The sequence below is a fragment of the Myxocyprinus asiaticus genome, chromosome 28, assembly GCF_019703515.2.
Source record: "Myxocyprinus asiaticus isolate MX2 ecotype Aquarium Trade chromosome 28, UBuf_Myxa_2, whole genome shotgun sequence".
Classification (NCBI taxonomy): Eukaryota; Metazoa; Chordata; class Actinopteri; order Cypriniformes; family Catostomidae; genus Myxocyprinus; species Myxocyprinus asiaticus.
Window position 1 is genome coordinate 37,551,078 of NC_059371.1, and position 16,071 is coordinate 37,567,148.

General features: G+C 39.6%; 1 protein-coding gene across 1 annotated transcript; it reads right to left on the bottom strand.

The window, feature by feature from the left end:
• Positions 1-324: 324 nt before the first annotated feature.
• LOC127418766 (protein-glutamine gamma-glutamyltransferase 2-like) lies at positions 325-15,032 on the bottom strand. The gene is made up of 13 exons (XM_051659567.1): positions 14,918-15,032; positions 12,968-13,147; positions 12,034-12,261; positions 11,398-11,516; positions 9,714-9,842; positions 8,800-8,977; positions 7,145-7,274; positions 6,559-6,662; positions 6,233-6,475; positions 4,783-5,058; positions 3,864-4,024; positions 1,236-1,372; positions 325-481 (listed from the first exon to the last, which is right to left on the bottom strand). Exons 1-13 carry the CDS (start codon positions 14,925-14,927, stop codon positions 334-336), a joined length of 2,043 nt encoding a protein of 680 aa, XP_051515527.1. The 5' UTR covers positions 14,928-15,032; the 3' UTR covers positions 325-333.
• Between the last annotated feature and the right edge of the window lie 1,039 nt (positions 15,033-16,071).

Genomic DNA, 16,071 nt, shown 5'->3' on the forward strand with positions numbered 1-16,071 from the left:
AGATGTGTCTGATTAAAATAATTAATTTTATATATAATGGATCATTTTTGATTCTAGAAGTTTCAGAAAGAGTCTGTTTATAATTTGTAGGCATACATCTTAAAGTATTTCTTAGCATTTTAATTAAGTTTAATTATTTTAATTATTTTAATATTTCTTATTTTAAATACATTTTAAGTCAACTTGAGGCCCCCTTGAAAGTGTGCTGAGGCCCCCTAGTGGGTCCCGGCCCCCTGGTTGAGAACCACTGCTCTAGACATTTAGTGTTGTATTCAAGTCATTATAATTTGAGAACAGAATAAGACATTGTAAGCATGAGGAAAATCAGCTCATTTATTCATAAATTATGAGATTCTCGTAGGCCTCAATGTTATGAAGTTTATCACTGGCAAAATCTATCAGTATTTTTCTTTGTCCTGGCATCTTCGGTGTAAACTCCACTTTAGCGGTAGCAAACTCCTTAGGGCCAACTCTTCCAACCCTGCAGACATAAAGCAAACTTTTATAGCCATGAGAATTTTACACTTTTTTTTTTTTTCTTTTTTTGCTGTAGTCAAAAAAATGTGACTTAAATAATAATGGTGTGCAAAGGTCCATATTTTTAAAATCTGACTGGATAAATGAATTCGATTTCAGAGCTTCGGTGGAGGAGCTTTTAAAAAAAAAAATTTTTATCCCCTTTTCTCCCCAATTTGGAATGCCCAATTCCCACTACTTAGTAATTCCTCGTGGTTACTCACCTCAATTTGGTTGGCAGAGGACAAGTCTCAGTTGCCTCTGCTTCTGAGACAGTCAATCTGTGCATCTTATCACATGGCTCGTTGTGCATTACACCACGGAGACTCCCAGCATGTGGAGGCTCATGGTACTCTCCGCGATCCATGCACAACTTGCCACGCACCCCATTGAGAGCGAGAACCACTAATTGTGACCACGAAGAGGTTGCCCCATGTGACTTTACCCTCCCCAGTAACCGGGCCAATTTGGTTGCTTAGGAGACCTGGCTGGAGTTACTCAGCACACCCTGGATTTGAACTCAGGGGTGGTAGTCAGGGTCAATACTCGCTGAGCTACCCACGCCACGGAGGAGATCATTTTAATTTAATGAGTAGCTAGAGCACTCCAAAACCAGTCTGTCTCTTAAATTAACCTTGTGAGTTGAAAATTAAACTATGTGTGTCCGCTGGCAGAGTAGGGGAATGTAGTTTCACACTTCGGGTGATCAGATGACTTACTTATGGGTGATTGGTTTGCCATCTGTGAGGTTGGCACCATGTATAGTAAACACACAGTTTTCAAGGGGCTCTGGTAGTGGGTTCTGCAGCGCCATATCTGCCACAAGGTTCCGGCCCACTTTCGGCATGCCCAGAATCTGCAGGGGGCACAGTTACACCTCATTAGCGCATACCTGCCGATTGTGAATGTTTTTTTTTTTAATGGGGGTGTGTGGAGTATTGTTTTGTGGGGTATTTTGGTAAAACTTTTTTTTTATTATTTGGGGGGGGTGGGGGGCGTATTTTTATGTTTTTACTTTTATTAGACGAGAAAGGCTCACCGTATGACAACTTGTATCAGTGTTACATTAACGATCTGGAACCACGCCATCTGACCAGCTTAAGGGACAAATTGCATCCCGTAGGCTATTGATTTGATTCGGGACGCATCAGTTCAGATTTAAAACAGGATGATCCCGTATTTTACAAGACAGGTGGCAATGCTACCTGGAGGTCTAATACATTCTCTTAAGCAAAGTGTGGATGCAGAAAATCTTGAGTTTATCGGGAGAAATTGTAAATCGGGAGTACAGAGGTCGGAGGAGTGGGAAAACGGGAAAAACCCAGTAAAATCAGGAGTGTTGGCAGGTATGCATTAGAGTTGCCAGTCAAGTAGAAATTCATTCAGATTAAATATGTACTGGCTGAGCTGAGGAATTTGCTATCTCACTGAAGACCCTCCTGATTCTAATAGGCTTTTAAGATCAGAACTGAATTGTTCTGAACATTTATAAAGACTTTTGGATGATTAAAGCTGACAGTCTTTGCTTTAACATTTGAGATAACTTAATAAATATCTAATTCTATGATAAATTATACATCATGACAAGGCCTTCCAAACAAACAGCAGGACAGATAGGGCTTTCTGGCTAGTTGCCAGGATGTTCTCAAGGCAGTTTTTATGGTACTCTGGATGGTTTCAAGGGTGTTGCGATGGAGCTGCTAGGGTGTTCTGGCTCAGTGGCATGTACAGAAGTGGGGAAGCAGGGGAGCAGTCCCTCTTATTCAAAAATCTAAAGAATCTGCCCTTCATCATGCAGAAAAAGGGGTGGGGGTTATTAATAATAATAAAATGATTTAAAAAATACTAAATTAAAATCTCTTAATAATCTCACAATAACAGAATAATGTGCCAATGTGAGATTTTTCTTGTAAATCGCGGAAGCATTAGGTAAAATTAGGTGGAGGTGCTTTTAAATGTGCGTGCTACAGCAGATCGGGGCGAATTCCAATCTCAAGTGATCATCACTATGCCAGACTCACTCCTAAGGGCAGAGCCTTTGGAGTAGGTACACAAAAAAACAAACAAAAAAAAAACATGGGATTATTGTGTGAATGTACCCTTCACTAACAGTCTTGTGGAAGGGACCTTAGAGAAAGGATCCATTTCCTTACTTTCATTTGAAACAACCTTTTTGAGTGGAGTCCCCTCCCACAGTGCCCTTCAAGGGGGCAAAAATTCACCCCCGGGATCATCGAAGTGGCGTTGCATCAGACGAGTAACAGGTCAGTTAAAAGTCAACTCTATGCATATTATTGCACTGTACGTTCAACAAAAATAGAATACTTTATCGATACCGCATTTATAACATTGCACACTTGCAGTGTAGACAGCTTTATTAAATAAATGGGAGTGGTCGCGTTGCTTTCAGTGTAGATAGTGTAGTAGAAATTCACTATGTCTTTTGTAGGATACTATCATAAACTGAAGAAAATGTCTGTTTTGGCCAACTGTGAAAAATTGTGGGGTCACCAGGGTAATACCATGGTTCTGAATAATTATTATATTTACTGTATATCTGATGATATTATCATGTCTAACTTGTTCTCTTGTGTTTCTTGCCAAATTTTTGCATACATTTTAATCAGAAGCTGTACTAAACAGAAACGTTGACATGGCAATAATTACGATTGAGTCCATTTGTTTTGTAGGAAATAATGTCATTTGTATTTGTCCGCATAAAATCCTCCATAGATTTTAAGGCTGTTCGATCTGTCTGTCCCACTGTTTACCGAAAGCTTCAGGTCAAGACGCAAACGTGGCTGCAGGAAGGAAAAGTTCCTTATTTACGTGCAATGCATAAACCCTTCTCCTCAGAGATGTGAAGGTGCATACTGCTGACCGCAAAACCCCAAGGTGAAAATAACACATATTTACTGTCGCTAATACAAATGAATTACAGAACCCTTCAAAATATCCTGTGAAGGGGGACGCAGAAACGTAAATCTACAGCAGTTACAATCTATAAGCAGTTTTTATTGTCAGTCACGGTCCGTTTACACTCCGTCTGGATCTTGATGTAAACGACAGTTATTTTAAGTTGTTTTTGAAGTTGTATATTACTGTGTTTTAATGCATTTATTTTTTAAATGCATATAAATGTTTTAATAAACAGGGGAAATAACATTTCAAATTTAAATAACTTTTCCACCTCCATTTATGTAACCCCTTCTCTGAAATGTTTAAAGGGGCTGACTGCATGCCACGGATGGATGGATGGATGGATGGATGAAAGATGGATGAATGGATGGGGCACATGTGGTCATAGGAGCTCTGTGTAACTGAATGAGAGATTAGATGTACAGTACATTAACGCTTATTTCAGGGCTGTCCAGTACGATGGTCTTTGTTGCTCTGTAGAACTCGCATGTCTCTACGTCGATGAGTAAAGCCACCAATTTGATCATTCTATCTTGAGTTATAGCTTTACTGTAATCTGCATACTCCAGTCGAAGAGTTACCTTACCACCTGAAAAATCCAAATGTAAAGAGACAGATATATGTTTCTGAAAGAAACTTGTTGAATACATATAAGCTTCAAGTAGAACTTAAAAGTTGAAGATGCAAAATGACCACACATTTTGAAAAAATCGGCAAGCATAACCAGTGTTGGGTGTAACACAATAAAAGTAACGCTTGTTACGTAATCAGATTACTTTTTCGAGTAACGAGTAAACTAAAGCAATATTTTTTATTTTAGACCATAATATCGTAGTTAATTTTTAAATAAAGTAATGCGTTGCTTTTGTACACCTCTACTTTCCCTGTAGTGTGAGAAATCAGAGGGAAAAGTGTGCAAACTTCGGGGAGAAGACGTAGTGCATGATGGGCATTGTATTTCTATAGAGTGTGAGGCTAGAGACTATTTAGCATAGAGAGATGAGTCACTTCTATTTAAATGAATGTGAGAAATTGGAACGCCCAACCAAGAAGCTCTAGCACTCAACAGTCAATGGATGTTGAAAGGAAGTCCCGCCTTGCAGATAAAAGTGCCAATCACCTTTTAGATACAAACATCGCCTGTAAATCAGCTATAGCAGAATAGCAGAAGAGAAAGTGGCTGTGAGAAAAAGTATTCAAAAACAATGCAAAGAAACGTAATGCTGTACTTACCGTTAAAATTAACTTTTTAATGAATTAAGTTACTTTTTTAAGGAGTAACGCAATATTCTAATGAGTTACTTTTAAAAGTTACGTTACCCAACACTGAGCATAACCCAGGCTTACCCTCAGTAGAGCCCAAATTAATTTCCGTAAACTCGCTCAATCCACAGGTTTCTCCAAGTTTGCCATTGTAGGATACAGCTTGGGCGTAGAACATGACCCGACAGGTCTTTGTGACTATGGTGTTATTTTTGAGTTCTGTGTATGTGTCAAAGTCAGAGCCGATCTGCATGTCTGGGGTCACCCTGATCTTGATGTGTAAACCAGGTTCCTCTTCTGCCTGGGTGAGTCTGTTGTGATGATTGGTTTTCTCATACACCTTTCTCTCCTCTTCAGAACCTGAAAAGAATGGAGTCTTTATTTGCCATTTGACTAGGACCAGCGGAATTTGTTAACATCACAATAGAGATGTATCATCTAAAGTTCAGTCTCCCAAGAGTAATAGAGTTCAGGCTGTACCAGAATAGCATCTCTACCAGTGATATTACCTTGGTCATTAAGCTTCACAATAAAGAAAATGCTAGTCCACCAACTAGTTCAGCACCAAACCAACATTAAAGGGACAGTTCACCCAAAAATGAAAATTCTCTCATCATTTACTCACCTTCATGCCATCCCAGATGTGTATGACTTTGTTTCTTCAGCAGAACACAAACAAAGATTTTTAGAAAAATATCTCAGCTCTGTAGGTCCATATAATGTAAGTGAATGGTGACCAGACCTTTGTAGCTCATTTCACAAAAAAAATAAAAAACCTAGGGTGTGGCTTATTTTCGGCTTATTAGCTGGTCATACCACACTGACATATCAGTATAACAGAACCATAAAAGCACAAACAGCTGTCACCATACTGTAAGGATGCACAACAGACTTACTAATAACAGCAATATGAATAGCAATTCAAACACCAACGCACCACTGGAATGCTTAGGCTATTTAAAATACTGCTATTTGCAATTTCTGCAGCCTGACTCCATTAAACGGATTTAATTTCCAAAAAAACTGTAAAAAACTACATTGCCCACACTCCAAGAAGTCACTGTTACAATGAAAACAGACCTTCTCAGTGATCTCCCTCTAGCATAAATCATTGATCAACTTTTTCTGCCGATGTTGTGTTCTGTGATGTTCTGTTCCATAAATAATGTTTTTAAATGAGCATCTTAATGAGGTGTATATTTCTCTGGTGTTGTCTACATGCCAGGGTATGGCAACTGCCATACTCTACCATATCCAAATGCCGCCTTCAGCACCTGCAGTTTTTGTCAGGGTCCACAATTTGATGAAATAATGCCACAAAGACAGCTGGATAATAGTCAGTTATAGCAGTGCAAACTTTGTGAAAGAGTGCATCACAGCCTCAAAGGGAGTGCTCCCTTATGACTCTTAAAATGACAAATGGGACATCCAATGTAAGCAAAGCAAATCCCACAAGAATGCGAGTCCACATGAAATGCGCCATCTGGGAAAAGGTTATCACGCTGCTTGAATGAAGTACCCAGAATTACCCTACCCTCTGGATACTTGTAGTTGTGTGTAATGTCTTCTATCTCATCTCTGCCCACTGCCTTGGTGCTGATGAGCTTCCCCACTGCCGTAGTTGATCCCCCCATCTTAAACACCCTTCCATCTCTCAATTTAATGTACTCCACCACGTCAGCGTTCACCTCAGCGAACAAGTACGGGACATCATATTTGAAAGTGAGCTCGCCCTCCTTAATGGCTCTCACAGGGGCAGGACCACAACAGAATGCACCTGACAGAGGAAGGGCAACAAAAATTATTTCTTCATTTACTGTATTGCTCATCTTCTATGAGACTTTTTGATCATTGGCTTACCATCACTTCTATGCTGGGGTGTGGGATCACTTGCCTGCCAACCCTCATACCCAAGCGCTAGGTCTGAGCGTGTCATCCAACTTTCCACCCATACATGGAAGTTCCTGAAAAAAGACAACAATTTGATGGAGCAGAAAGTCTTGTTAATCTGCAGTTTTACTAAAAAAGTTCAGTTCATTTTTTTCAGTCCAGTACTGCCTTGATAAATCAGCAGCTATATTTTACAGTTACATTTCCCATATCTGCATTATCAATTCTCTGTTATCTGGTGTCAAAAGAGAGTTATAAGGCATAGTGGCCTATGCAACCGTAAGTTATTAATTTTCAATGACTGTTGGAGATTTGAGGCAGCATGAAAGACTGTGACTGTTGGTGGTATGGAAAGTTGAGCAGAGATGAACTTTATGCAAATGAGCAGCAACACAATGCGACAACTACCGATGGCAGTGTAGACAGTGGAGGTCACGTGATCTACCAGTGAGTCGAGTAGAAACCGCTACTTGAAACAGTATTGCAACTAACAAGCTCCAGAAATTGAACTGCTGTCCATATGAACATCTCTGTAATTGTTGATCACGAAACATACCATATGGAGTCGTCAGAAATGTTCTCGTCAAATTCGTTGTAGAAACGTTCCCTTAATAGATCACCGTTGCTGTCATGTGCTGATCCAAAGTTAGTGACGACTCTGCATGGGATTCCCAAAGCTCTGGACACTGGGATACAAAACAAACACAAAACAGTTATATTCAAATCCAGATAATATGAGATAATCATAGGGACATCTCATAAGTTGGAACAATTAGAAATGGATCTTTAAATAGTAATGATTGTATCCCAAATACTGGGGGTTTTGAACATTTAAACTTCTAAAAGCCCCCTGCTACAGTTATTCTGATGTCCCTGAATAATCCAAAGGGTTTACTGACATGGTCAATAGAAATTCTATACATTCCTGTTTACGAAATACACTGATGAGCCAAAACATTATGATCACTCATAAGTGAAGCGAATAACATTGATCATCTCCTAACAAGGCCATATATCAAAGTCTGGGTAGATTAGATGGTAAGCAAACAATCAGTTCTTGTAGTAAACGTGTTGAATGCAGGAGAAATGGGCAGGTGTAAAGACCTGAGCGACTTTGACAAGGGCCAAATTGTTATGGTCAGACGACTGGGTCAGAGCATCTCTGAAATGGCAAGGCTTGTGGGGTGCTCCTGGTCAGCAGTAGTGAGTACCTACCAACAGCTGTCCGAGGAGGGACAAACCACAAACCAGCAACAGGGTGTTGGGCGCCCAAGGCTCATCGATACATGAGGGCAACAAAGGCTATCCCGTCTGGTCCGAACTGACAGAAGGTCTACTGTGGCATAAGTCACAGAAAATTTTAATGATGGTTACGGGAGGAATGTGTCACAAAACAGTGCATCGCACCCTGCTGCTTATGGGACAGCGTAGTCGTAGACCGGTGGACAATGAGCACGCGAGTGCCGGAACTCATGTGAACGGTCATGTATGTGTGCACCGTTTACCTGGGCAAGTGACAGCACCAGGATGCACTGTGGGAAGACGACAAGCTGGTGAAGGGAGTGTAATGCTCTGGGCAATGTTCTGCTGGGAAACCTTTGGTTCAGCCATTCATATGGACATGTGCCACCTACCTAAACATCATTGCAGACAAGGTACTCCCCTTCATGGCAATGGTATTCCCTGATGGCAGTGGCCTCTTTCAGCAGTATAATGTGACCTGCCACACTGAACATATTGTTCAGGAATTGTTTAATGGACTTGATGAAGAGTTCAAGGTGTTGCCCTGGTCTCCAAATTTCCCAGATCTCAATCCGATTGAGCATCTGTGGGATGTGCTGGACCAACAAGTCCGATTCATGGCGGCTCTATCTCACAACTTCCAGGACCTGAAGGATCTGCTGCTTGGTGCCAGATACCACAGGACACCTTCAGGGGTCTTGTAGAGTCCATACATCGGCAGTTTGGTGCTGTTTTGGCGGCACCCGGAGGACCAACAGCATATTAGGCAAGTCGTCATAATGTTTTGGCTTATCAGTGTATAAAAGCAGAACAACTTAGACAAATAAAATAAAACATGCATAAAAACTTCATCAGCAAACAGGTTCACCAGATTTCTGTAATCTACAATATAATGATGCAGCAGCTTGCTAAATGGTTGAATGATTGTAAATTGACTTGTGGTAATTAGCCCACAAGTTAATGAATCACCTGTGCAGGCGACAGCTGCGAACACCCAGCACTGTCCATAACGCACCCTCCTGCAACCTCCATGACTCCATTGTCGGAGGATGGTACAGCTGTCCTTCCAGGCGGTCGGCCTCATGGCATCTTCATACTCACCCGACCAGTTACCCACTAGAACACCTTTATCATCATTGCTGTTGATCTGCGCAATAAAAGACATCATGAATGAACAAACCAAGAAGCAAACGACCCTTACAAAAAAATTAGAGTTGCCATAAACTTGCTGCAAACTTGCCACAAATTCACCACTCATTAATTTCAACATACAAATGACATTTGTGGCAATCACTTCATTGTCGCTAAAGGTTTGCTGCAGGTTCACCACTACCGGTGAAGAGCTGCAAATTTCTGGCAAATTTGTTTTTGCTAAATTAGCTTGTGTGAATAACAAGCTAATTTGCATGTAAAAATAACGAGTGGAATATTTGCGGCGAGTTTGCGTCAACTTTAGATTTTTTGTAAGGGGACGGAGGGACACCTGATTGACTTCTGTTAAAAAAGTTGTTTTGTGTTGTTTTGTGAAGCACACTAATTTTTTTTAGATTGAATATCTACTGCACTTTTGATCTGCAACACTTTTGTTAGACTAATCAGCTGCTCATTTGCAGATTATTAGCCAAATGTATCTTGTTTAGTTTATATTATAGCATTAATCAATTAATTTGATCTTTGTTTATCAATGTTCTGATGTATTCTTTGGTCTGGGTTACAGCCCTGTGGTCTGGCACTGAAAGTGGCTTGACATATTCCTGATTGGTTTGGAAATGTCTGGAATGTGACATTGAAATGTGGCTCCTCCTGTCTCATTTACTTTACTGATATCACTGATATAAAGATTTTCTCACATTCTTACACATTTTATGAAGCGTTTTACTCACCATGGCACTAATCACTCTTGTCACATAAATTGGGTTTCTCCTCTCTGAACAATCCAGAGCTGCGTCACTTATATATTTGGGGTTTTCATCTAAAATCTTCAGACAGATGTCCAGTATGCCTGGCTCAAACTGTGAAGAAAGACGAAACAAGTTATATTTGATAAGACTACTGTGAATCTGTTTTATCCTTGTTTGGAGAAAGGAAATTGATTTAAACAGGGAACATCAACAAGTGCAAAGTAGGGATGGGCATTTCGATTAATTTTGTAGTCAAGTACTCTATCACAGGGGTTTTCAAACTGGGTTTTTTAATGAATAAAAGAGTAAATGTTTCACTCTGTTTTCTAAGGACTATAAATATATTTGAATTAAACTAAAATGTTCTTCTAAATGCAACATTAATAGCGGGTAAAAAAAAGATAAGTGGTCAACTTAATACAAATATTTTACAGATATTTATTTATTTATTTCAGATATTTTATATATTTACTGTATATATAAATATATTCTTTTTTTTAAGTTTTATATTTATTTTAGCATTATTTGAGCCACCGTCATGGGAGGTGGATGCGCTAATGAGGAGGCTAAAGGCTACAGCCTCTTGCGTCAGTTGTTAGTGTGCCTCTTGAGGCCAGGGGAATGAGGTTCACACATACTGCACAGCAATCACGTACCAGCTTGCTCCCGTTACACTCACCCCCCTAAACCTCACTCCCATCTGGGTCACGGCACCACTGTAACCAGTCCTGCTTGACCTGCTCTGAGCAGGATTCGAACAGGTGTCAGCCTGCATGGGAGGCGGGTGCGCTAATGAGGAGGCTAAAGGCCACAGCCTCTAGCGTCAGTTGCTAGTGCGCCCACCCCCCCACCCGTCCCTCTCTCTCTCTCTCTCTCTCTCTCTCTCTCTCTCTCTCTCTCTCTCTCTCTCTCTCTCTCTCTCTCTCTATATCTATATATATATATATATATATATTTAATTGGATTTATATGAACTGTAATTATTTATTACTAAATAATTATTTCAAATTATTTAACAATACCACGCTTATTATTTTTCTTAAGCGTATGAATAGGTCTTTATACAAGAAAATATATCACAGCTTTTCTCATTTTTGGAAGGGTGTCCCTTGCAAAGGGATAATCATATTTGGTGGTCCTTGGAATCAAAAGGTTTGAAAACCCCTGCTCTAACACATAAAAAACCCATAATCGATTATAGAAATTTAGAATTTAAGTTGATAAATTATAGCACAATGCATAAATAACATTTAGATTCAAATATGACCAAAATTAAGCGCATACATTTGATACAAAACACATTGAAACATACATTCCAAGTCTTCTGAAGCAATACAGTCACTTCCAATAATGAAAGAATTTTCTTTTTGGGTGAACTATTCCTTTAACAACGTCATGCATTCACAGCACCAACCAATGCATGGAGTTGTAACTTCAAGATATAGGTGAATGAAGCACTTTCATTGTTGCCCACTGCAAGCAAAGGCACAAAGAAAAATCAAATTGCAATATTCGAGTAGCGTTTTACTAGTCAAATATTTAAAGATGAACGAGTACTCGATTTTATCGATTACTCGTGCACATCCCTAGCGCAAATACCTTTTGGGGTATTCATGAATGCGTAATTATTGTAAAGGAATCATAAGGATGTTTTGAGGTTAAGTACCTGTCCAAAGGTCCATGGGAGTTCTGTGATGTGTTTGGGTATCCCGCGGTAAATCAGGCCGTCCTGCGAGAGGACGTATTCCTCCCTTTCAGCTTCACTAGCCAGGTACACAGAGTCCCCTAAAATAGCAAACACAGATTTTTCACACATTACATTTACATTTTATGAGTTCACTGGTTCATATAGTCCTGCAGCATATTAAGGTAAATGGATTTGGCATGCTGTCCTTAATGGAGAGACCCAAGAATGGGACTTGAGTTCTATGTTCCCCACCTGGACAATCTGACTAAAGCTAGGAATATAGAAACAATTTTGAAATAATAAATCCTATCAGCGTTACAAAATTTAAAAGTGGAAACTGGGATGCAGAGGGATTCTGGGAGAATTGTCACCAGAGTCAAGAAAGCAGCCACTTGTGTATCCTTGAGACATAATTAGCTGAACAAGTAGACTAGATGAACAAGCTCTTCCCAAACTTATGTTTGGAACTTTATTACATTTACATTCATTCATTATTCATTCACCTCACTGTATGTACTGATACCGATCTCTTGAGATACATATGCCTTGTGCATTCAATTGATTTCTTTATTAACATTACCTACAAAATAGCATCAACATACTAAGAGAACTTACTTTTGCACCAAGGGTTAAAGAGCAGGACAAAATCTCCTAGACCGACTCCAGCTCCCTGATCCAGGATCAGATTATAGACTCCAATAGGGGCGTTTGGGTGTGAGCACACGGTCAGAGAGACTGTACTCTCTGACATTAGTTCTGCAGTAGCACTCCAGCATGTTCTAGAGATGAATTTGCTGAGGCCGAATGTTGCTTTAGTTTGTGCATCCACTGAAGGTATTGGACCTTAAATCAAACAGAAAAAGACATGAATGGATAAACACAAGTCTCCTCTTAATATGACTTGCACGTTTTGAAGCCTTTACATCATGTTCTTAATTATATACTTGCAATATGACATGACTATCTGCTGCATTACTTTCATGCCTTTCAGCACTGTAAACTCTCTAAATGTAGGAGTAAACATCACTGTAATCGATTGTCCACAAAAATCTGCCCTGATTTATTAGTGTTGCTTCTTAAGGCAAGCTTCACTATTATTACTTTTGCTCATACTTAAGGTCAGTGATTTGAACAAACCCCTCATTTTAATATTAAACTATAGTGTGTAACTCGTCTTGCACCATTTGTACCCTGGTCAACTATGAAACTTCAAATCATGTAGCTTGTAGAGGAAAAATGTGCTTCTACTTTTTAAGTGATTGGACTTTCCTCTGGCGGAAGAGTAAACAGCAAAAAATATCCAATAAACTTGCTTTGAAGGATGTACCCAAACCATATCTAAAGACCAGAATATTGTAAATAGAGATATTCCCACGCCTTGGCTTGAGTACAACTGTAAGTTATAGTGGCAGCTGTTACATTATCTTGATGTGCTTTAGTTGAATTTAGCAGAAAAACTAGTCCCTGCTTTGTCAAACAGTGTTTGGTTCATTATTTTGTGTTTAAAGTTCTATTAAATGTCAGATTAAGACACAATTAAACAAGGAACCTGTTTTGGCGATAAAGTTGACTTTGGCCCCATTGTGGAAGTGAGCTATGGGTTGCAGATGTAGTGTGATGGTAAACGGCTGGCCTCTCCTCACGATCAGTCTGTCCAGGCTGTTCATCTGCGTGTGATGATCTGTGTTGTTCACCTCACATGCCAGATCGATGCATTCAATCGCCAGGGCTGTGAAGGGCAGTATCGAAAAGACGGCGCTAAATAAATGGCAAATTATGACTGATTTTGTGTTCTATAGACATGTGCTGCTTTCAAGTCATGTCAGAATGATTGTATTTATGAGATGAGCACCCATGAACATCAATGTCATAAATACCAGTGGAAAATTTGGCAGGATAGCTTTGTGTCAATTATAGAGGTTGTAATTGTGAATGATGACTGTACTTTTTGTACTTAGTTTGTGTACTGTAAAAAAATGACTAATTTAAGGCCAAAGTATACTTTGGTTTTCCACATGGAGTTAATTAACAGAGGTTCGGGAGGAGCATGTTAATTTTAATCTGACAAATCACAGTCAACGAGCAGGAGTATATAAGCCGCTGCTTACCTGCTTCCTGTGACAACTCTCCTGACATCCCACCTCTACCCCATCTCCACCTATTCTCTAGATTCATTATCTAAATAAGAAGGGGGGGGGGGTGGGGGGGGGGGGGGGGTAATCAGGACTGGAGTCGAGTCTCGAGCTCCGAGCCCTCCAGTATATGGACAGCAAGCCAAATACATTTACTGCTTCAACACAAGATTACATTAACATACGAACTACTGAAATGGCGGTACATCTTGTGCTCAGTACACATGACGCAAATTTTAGTCATCAGCACAGTACATGCGGACTGTCCATGTGTGGCCTAATTTTTCTAGAGGAATGGGCAGTCATTGTTCGTATGGGTTGAAAGTGTACTTTGAAAGGTAAAACAAAACAAAGTAATACCCTAGTCTTTAGCTAGCTTTAGGTGAGAGGATTGTATGACAAAACTACTGATAATGATTCTGTAGCAGCATGAGAATAATAGAATATACAGATAAAGCATAAATTACACACTAAATGTGATTTTGTAGCACTAGCACTAAAAAGCTTCCTTTGTCAGCCAGTGAAAAAAAGAAAGAGTTAAAGGAATATGAAATTGCCCAATGCAACCATTTTATTCAGACCAAAATCACTTTAACACATTACATTGAGTTTACAAATTCCGAACTCATACTTAGGAACTTCCCAGAAGGACAGCAACGTTCCTTCATAAACATTCACATCAGTCAATGCACTTTAATTTGAAGGATCAACAAAAGGTGTTCATTCAGGAACATGGTAAACTTGACTAAATCACTTTTGTGTGCAAAGCACTACTGACAGTGCGATTTACAGTAGTTCTGAACTAAGCATGATCTATTTTTGGAACATGACCCACAAATTCTTAACCAACATGTGAGGAAACAAAATAAATGGGCTTGCATGCTTTGCAATGGGCAAGAATGCCATGCACAGCTTGACACAAATGCAAAAGAATCATTAGACTTTAGCATGCTTAATGAAGCTATGAACACCACAGTCAAATGTGTTTGCACAAGGTCAGCTGTACTACATGGCATTAGAAAAGTAGAGGAAAGGTATTGAGGCTTAGACCCAAGACAAATATTTTTAAGGTACTCCTGCAATTATCCATTTGTTCACTAAGGCTCTGCACATATATTAAAGAAGCTGATTAATCTAGTGTTAGTAACGCATTCTACATTCCTCCGATAACAGGTGTGGATGGGTTGCATGCAGGATATGCCCTGATCACTTTAACCTACCCTACATTGAAACAATATGTATCTCAAGGCTTGACCATGCATTGGCCTTTCCCAAGAAAGCTCATGCTTTTTTCCCAATAAGTGACAAAAACACCCAAAAAAGTGGGCTGTATTTGTTTCACATGCTACGATCAAGTTAAACCTTACCTTCGTCCATCGTCGCAGGCGTTAATGCTTGGCCTGCAAGTGACAGTTTCACTCAGTGTTGGGTGACTTCAGCTGGTGTTAGGGTCACTGGAGGGATATTTCAGGCATGGTGTCCTTATGTTACTGTGGTGTCAGAGGACGTAGACTTTGAACCTCTGCCCTTATTTATGACAGTTCCTGTCTTCTACCAAAGACTAACTGCATTAAAACACATTACAGCGTGTCATGTTTCATGAGCCTATTTTGGACTGACAGTCTCTGGGGGTCAAAGAAGCTCATTAATTATGATCTATATAAATTTACCCTTGTATTCTTGTCTACCTACAACTGTAAAGCTGTTAATCGGAGAGTCATTTTCGTTAAATTGAGAGAGGACTTAGTTAAATGTAGCTCTGTCACACCAGTTAGAGTTTACCTTTTTTATTATTATTATTGTTTTTTAAAAGTGCTTACTTTGCTTTTCCAAGTAGGCATGGTTTCGTTTGTAGTAGTCGTGGTGTCTGTCTGTCTGTCTGTCTGTCTACAGTATCTGTCTGTCTGTCTGTATATAATCTATCTATCTATCTATCTATCTATCTATCTATCTATCTATCTATCTATCTGTCTGTCTGTCTGTCTGTCTGAAATGAAGATCTATCTATCTGTCTGTCTATCTATCTATCTATCTATCTATCTATCTATCTATCTATATATCTATCTATCTGATCTGTCTGAAATGAAGATCTATCTGTCTGTCTGTCTGTCTGTCTATGTCTGTCTGTCTGTCCTATCTGTCTGTCTATCTGTCTGTCTGTCTGAAATGAAGATCTATCTATGTCTGTCTGTCTACAGTATCTGTCTGTCTGTTTGTCTGAAATGAAGAGCTATCTGTCTGTGTCTGTCTGTCTGTCTGTCTGTCTGTCTGTCTGTCTACAGTACCTATCCATCCATACATCCATCCATCCATCTGATCTGTCTGAAATGATCTATCTATCTATCTATCTATCTATCTATCTATCTATCTATCTATCTATCTGTCTGTCTGTCTGCATGTCTGTCTGTCTGTCTATATGTCTGTCTACAGTACCTATCCATCCATCCATCCATCCATCCATCCATCTGTTCTGTCAGAAATGAAGATCTATCTGTCTGCCTGTTTATCTGTGTCTCTGTCT

What these genes read in the sequence shown, in the direction of transcription:
- LOC127418766 (XM_051659567.1), bottom strand. An exon ending in GCCCTGAAATAAGCGTTAAT is followed by an intron (nt 1,373 to 3,863) that starts GTACTGTACATC and finishes TGCCCCCTGCAG; the next exon opens with ATTCTGGGCATGCCGAAAGT. An exon ending in GGCAAACCAATCACCCATAA is followed by an intron (nt 482 to 1,235) that starts GTAAGTCATCTG and finishes TTATGTCTGCAG; the next exon opens with GGTTGGAAGAGTTGGCCCTA.